At 44.2% G+C, this 6,000-nt stretch overlaps 1 protein-coding gene across 1 annotated transcript in view; it reads left to right on the top strand.

The window, feature by feature from the left end:
• The first annotated feature begins 264 nt into the window (after nucleotides 1–264).
• zc2hc1a (zinc finger C2HC-type containing 1A) overlaps nucleotides 265–6,000 on the top strand; it is a 34,596-nt gene continuing 28,860 nt past the window's right edge. The window contains exon 1 of the mRNA XM_008108469.3: nucleotides 265–428. Within this exon, the coding sequence (XP_008106676.1) occupies nucleotides 413–428 (16 nt within the window). The 5' untranslated portion in view covers nucleotides 265–412. The remainder of the gene's footprint in view (nucleotides 429–6,000) is intronic.

Below are 6,000 nucleotides of genomic sequence, written 5' to 3'. Positions count from 1 at the left end.
TGAAAATATAAACATGATGGTGACACTGATGACGTCAGAGCATACGCCTGCAGGCACACCCTAATGGTACTTGGGCCAGTCCCATCCTCAAGCTGCGGCCTTTCAGCGCCTTCGGCCTCCAACTCCCAGAATTCCTGGCCATTGAACAAGCTGGCAAGGGCTTCTGGGAGTTGGAGGCCCCAAAACAGACGGAGGGCTGCAGTTTGAGGATGCCTGCCTGGAGGTCAATGGGCGTCGAGGCCCCGCCCACCCGCAGTGCGTGCCTCCCCGCCCCTTTGCGAAGGCAAAACCAATCAGCGCGGGGAATGTTAGCGGCGGGGAGGTGGCCGGGTTGCTGGAGCAGCGGCCACAGTAGCTTTGGAGGAGGCTGAGGGGGCGGCGGCGGCAGCGGCAGCAGGAGCAGCAGCGCGACATGGAGGAGGTGGACGGTAAGCAGGACTGGCAGGCCCATCCCAAGGAGAGAGTGAGAGGAGCCTTCTGTGAGGGACCAAAGAGGCAGGCATCCTTCCCAGACTGGCTTTGTGTGGGTCCTGATTTGGGGAAGGAGGGAGGGGCCCAGTCTGCACCGTAGAAATGACGCCTCTTCCCAGTAATGAGGGGGAGGGGGCTGCCATTTTGCATCTTTAAATCCCACCCACTGCCCTATTAACAAAGTGTGCATCTACACCAGGCATGGGCAAACTTGGGCCCTCCCTCCAGGTGTTTTGGACTTCAACTTCCACAATTCCTAACAGCCTACCGAATGTTAGAAATTGTGGGAGTTGAAGTCCAAAACACCTGGAGGGCCCAAGTTTGCCCATGCCTGGTCTACACTGTCAATTTAATGCAGTTTAATACCACTTTTAATTGTCCATGGCGCTCAGTGCTATGGAATTCTGGTGTGTTGCTCCAGCACTCTCTTGAGTTGTAAAACTACAACTCCCAAGGTTCCATAGTATTGAGTCCCATAGGCAGTTGAAGTGGCATCAAACATTATACCAGGCATGGGCAAACTTCGGCCCTCCAGGTGTTTTGGACTTCAACTCCCACAATTCCTAACAGCTGGTAGTTGAAGTCCAAAAACACCTGGAGGGCCCAAGTTTGCCCATGCCTGTTCTACAGAGTAGATGCGCTCTTCATGCAGTTTGACACAATGGTCCTAGCAGGAAAGGCGGTAATAGCCTGGGGGTGGAGAGATGAAAAGAAATGGAATTTGGGAAATTTGGAATAACTACTTACTTGAGCAAGTCCAATTGGGTGTTATAGCATGTGTAGTTCGGGGAGATGGTAAAGATTTCCCCCTGACATTAAGTCTACTCGTATCTGACTCAGGGGGTTGGTGCTCATCTCCGTTTCTAAGCTGAAGAGCCGGCGTTGTCCATAGACACCTCCAAGGTCCTGTAGCCAACATGACTGCATGGAGTGCCGTTACCTTCCTGCCAGATGCAAAACCTATTGATGTATTCACATGTGCATGTTTTCGAACTGCTAGGTTGGCACAAGCATGTGCTGACAGTGGGAGCTCACCCTGCTCCCCGGATTTGAACCACCAACCTTTCAGTCAGCAAGTTTAGCAACTCAGTGGTTTAATCCGCTGCACCACCAGGGGCTCCTTTGGGGAGGTACATAGGAGGATGAAACAGAAGAAATTAAAGAGAAATGGCTAATGCATATGAAATGGATAGAAGATGGTGAAGCCAGTATACGAGATAATAGTAATAATAATAATAATAATAATAACAACAACAACAACAATAAAACTTTATTTATATCCTGCCGTATCTCCCTGAGGAGACTCAGGGCAGTTTACAACAGATATTGACAAACATTCAATACTGTGAAAAGCTGAACAGAGACAAATAACCAATCTTCCCAAAAACAAATCCACATCTGTATCAAAAATAATAACACATTATACCACAATATTACTAGTAATATTACATGTAATATATAATATACAATTATATTGTTATATATTATTATATTGTGCTATATTATGAAATTGATAGAAAATGGTGAAGCAAGTATAGATATTGCACAAAGATTATGAAAAGTGTGTTCATGGTTAAAGATAAAGATATAGAGGAAAATGTGGTATGAGATGGGGAAGGGTGGGTGGAGGAGTGGGGAAAAATAACTGCCCGGGTTTAGTGTTATGGAATTGGTGAGTGCTCATGTCAGAGAAGGCTAAAGACCTTGTGAAAATGCAGAGGCCTTGGTTCCATGGCACTGAGGCATGGCAGTTAAAGTAGTGTCAAACTGCTTTAATTCAACAGTGTAAAATTAAAGACTCTACGTCAGTCGTCTCTATAATTTAAGAATAGTTTTGTGATAGAGGAAACATCTACATCAGGCATGGGCAAACTTTGGTCCTCCAGGTGTTTTGGACTTCAACTTCCACAATTCCTAACAGCCGGTTAGTCCAAAACATCTGCCAAAGTGTGCTCCTCACCAAAATACAATGCCCAGACTTCCATAGCATTGTGGCAGTTGAAGTGGTGTCACACTGCATTAATTGTACAGTATAGATCCACCCTAAGCTTTTGTTTCTTAAATATAAGTGCATGTGTGCTTCCTGAGCTGCTTCAAGAAACAGCTTGACATGAGTAGAAAGCTGCTTGTACATAGTTTTAAATAACTACAGTGATAGCAGTCTGGTGGAATTTTGTGTTTGTTTTGATCTGGAATGCATTACGTAGGGAGTACTGGCAAAGAACTCCTGAGAAGTCCATTTTTGATGGAACCATATATCGGTCCTGTGAAGGTTTTGTATTTCAATTACCAATGCGGAAAATGTAATGGCGGAAATGATTTCAGTGTTATTTGTGGGAAAAGTTCTGAACTTGGATTGAGTTATTTGCTGGTTTAGGCATTCTCCCCTTTGGTGGAGCAAGGTTTGGCTGACTTCTCTTGGCACTTCAGTGTTATCTCATTCCAGAGCAATGACCTTGTATGGCTAGTTTTGGCTTGTGCTAGTTCAAGTAGCATAGCTTTCTTGTGTCATGTGCAGTTTAAAATATTTCATGTATAGCAGTTCCTTTTGTTCATCTGGTTCAGCAATCTTGTCACATCTAGCCAACAAAATAGTCATTTATTTATTTTTTGCAGTGGACAGCTGACATTCTGAGGATGACAGCATTAGCTAGACTGCCTTGTCATCCCTGTTTTACCCTTTGTTTTGCATTGGTCTGCCTATCCTGTAACAGTCACAGCGAACAAATGATGTTCTCATAGTGGCATCTTACATTCTATAGAAGAGGAAGGATAGTGTTAACTATGATAAATTTTGAAATGTCTAAAGTTGAACAGCTCACCTCAGGAGAAAAATAAAATGTCAGATCTTTGTGGCTTAAGTATTAGACTGGGGGCACATCTGTATGGTGGAACTAATGCAGTTTGATCCCACTTTAACTGCTATGGCTCAATGCTATGGATTCCTGGGAGTTGTAGTTAGTGAATCATCAGCACTCTTTGGCAGAGAAGGCTGAAGATCTTCTCAGATTACAGCTACAATTATTCCATTTCCATGAACCAGGGCAATTAAAATTGTGTTATTCTACAGTGTAGATACACCCTATGACTCTGAAACCAGGGTTCAATTCTACTTGACCATGGAATCAATTCCACCAAACTTGGTCTGATCACATATTCTCAGCTCTAGAAAATCATATGCTAGCTTTGCCTTAGGGTTGTCATAAATAGGAAATAACTATTGGGGCCGGGCTGTGGCGCAGCTGTTGAGCAGCTGCCTTAAATCACTCTGACCATGAGGTCATGAGTTCGAGGCCAGCCCGTGGCGGGGTGAGCACCCGTCAATTAAAAATAAAAAATAGCCCCTGCTCGTTGCTGACCTAGCAACCCGAAAGATAGTTGCATCTATCAAGTAGGAGATAAGGTACCACTTATAAAGTGGGGAGGCAAGATTAACTAATTTACGACCTGGAATGAGGAAGTGCCGTCAGTGTGGATGATGAAGCAGCTGCTCCCCCCTGTGGCCAGAATCGAACATCCCCTTAGAAGAAGGTTAACTTGCCTCTGAGTGTGTCTCTCAGTCTCTGTTTGATGTGTTTATGGGCAGTGAATGTTTGCCTTATGTGTGTTATAATGTGATCCGCCCTGAGTCCCCTTCGGGGTGAGAAGGGCGGAATATAAATACTGTAAATAAATAAATAAATAAATAAATAACTTGAAGGCACACAATAGGAACAGCCATGTTAATACCTGTTGAAATTTACAGCCTGTAGTTCTTGCCTTTAAGAATGCAATCCTATGCATGTCTGTTCAAAAGTAAGTCTTACTGAATTTATTAGTATTGACTCCAGGAAAATGCATAGAGGATTTCTGCCGAAAACATAGAAATGCTCTGCAAGTAGTTTCAGGTCCAGAAATACAGAGGAAAGATTTAATTATAGGTCCAGATATGTAAAAGGAAGGATGTTCTTAAATTCTTGGATTATAATCAGTCTTGGATGTAAACACAGATGATTTTAAAAAATATTTGTAGCAAGTACAGTAGAGTCTCGCTTATCCAACCTTCACTTATCCAACATTCTGTATTATCCAACGCAGTCTGTTTCCTGCCGGGATCCACAACTATTTCTCTAGGCAGCAATGCGCAGCGAGCCAACACATCCAAAAACAACACAAGTGCAGCCACGCACAATGCGCAGCGAGCCAACACATCCAAAAACAAACAAGTGGCAGACTTGTTGTAAAACATTATGTTTTGGTGCTTATTTTGTAAAATCATAATATAATTTGACATTTAATAGGCTTTTCCTTAATCCTTCCTTATTATCCAACATTTTCACTTATCCAACATTCTGCCGGCCCATTTATGTTGGATAAGTGAGTCTCTACTGTAAATGTGACTGGGGATGCAAGAGAAATGCTTCAGTTTTAACACTGGTGCATAGTTGATAGCTCTCTATGGATAGAGTACCTGGGAATCACATGAAGGTTGAGTATGAAACACTTACGGGCTTCTTGTACACCCATCATCAGCAGTAACCTTTGGTAGTGTTTTAGATTATTATATGTTAAAAGGAAGCCATCCCATTTCTAAGTAGACCACAGTTTGGAAGACTTCTGTGAGCTCCACTTTGTTATTATTATTATTTTATTATTATTATTATTAGGCGATCCCTCGTAGTTCGAGGATGATTGTCTTCCATCTTGGGGGTGTGTCTGTAGATGGCTGAAGAGACCTATTCTTGATCTGCATGTTCTCCCGCAGTGAGGACATCGGTTTCCAGATGGAAGGCGGTCCCGGTCAGGGTTGGCTTGACGCTCCTTCCTCTTGGCACGTTTCTCCCTTAAGCCCTCCATTCGTGCCTCTTCGAACTCCGCAGCACTGTTGGTCACAGCTGACCTCCAATTAGAGCGCTCAAGGGCCAGGGTTTCCCAGTTCTCAGTGTCTATGCCACAGTTTTTAAGGTTGGTTTTAAGCCCATCTTTAAATCTCTTTTCCTGCCCACCAACATTACATTTCCCGTTCTTGAGTTCGGAGTAGAGCAACTGCTTTGGGAGACAGTGATCGGGCATTCGGACAACGTGGCCAGTCCAGCGGAGTTGATGGAGCATCGCTTCAATGCTGGTGGTCTTTGCTTCCTCAAGCACACTGACATTTGTCCGCCGGTCTTCCCAAGAGATTTGCAGGAGTTTTCTGAGGCAACGCTGATGGAAACGCTCCAGGAGATGACTGTGACGTCTGTAGACCGTCCACGTTTCACAGGCGTAGAGCAAGGTTGGGAGGACAATGGCTTTATAAACAAGCACCTTGGTATCTCTATGGATGTCCTGATCATCAAACACTCTCAGCTTCATTCTGAAAAATCCTGCACTCGCAGAGCTCAGGCGGTGTTGTATTTCAGTGTCGATGTTGACTTTTGTGGAGAGGTGGCTGCCAAGGTAGCGGAAACGGTCAACGTTTTCTACCGGTAATGTTACACCATTAATCTGTATTCCTGGCATTGCAGAGGGATTAGCTGGTGCCTGTTGGAAGAGCACTTTGGTTTTCTC

The sequence above is a fragment of the Anolis carolinensis genome, chromosome 4 (genome assembly GCF_035594765.1).
Source record: "Anolis carolinensis isolate JA03-04 chromosome 4, rAnoCar3.1.pri, whole genome shotgun sequence".
Taxonomy (NCBI): Eukaryota; Metazoa; Chordata; class Lepidosauria; order Squamata; family Dactyloidae; genus Anolis; species Anolis carolinensis.
The sequence above is the reverse complement of the archived record's forward strand: the minus strand, read 5'-3'. Positions and strand labels throughout refer to the sequence as shown.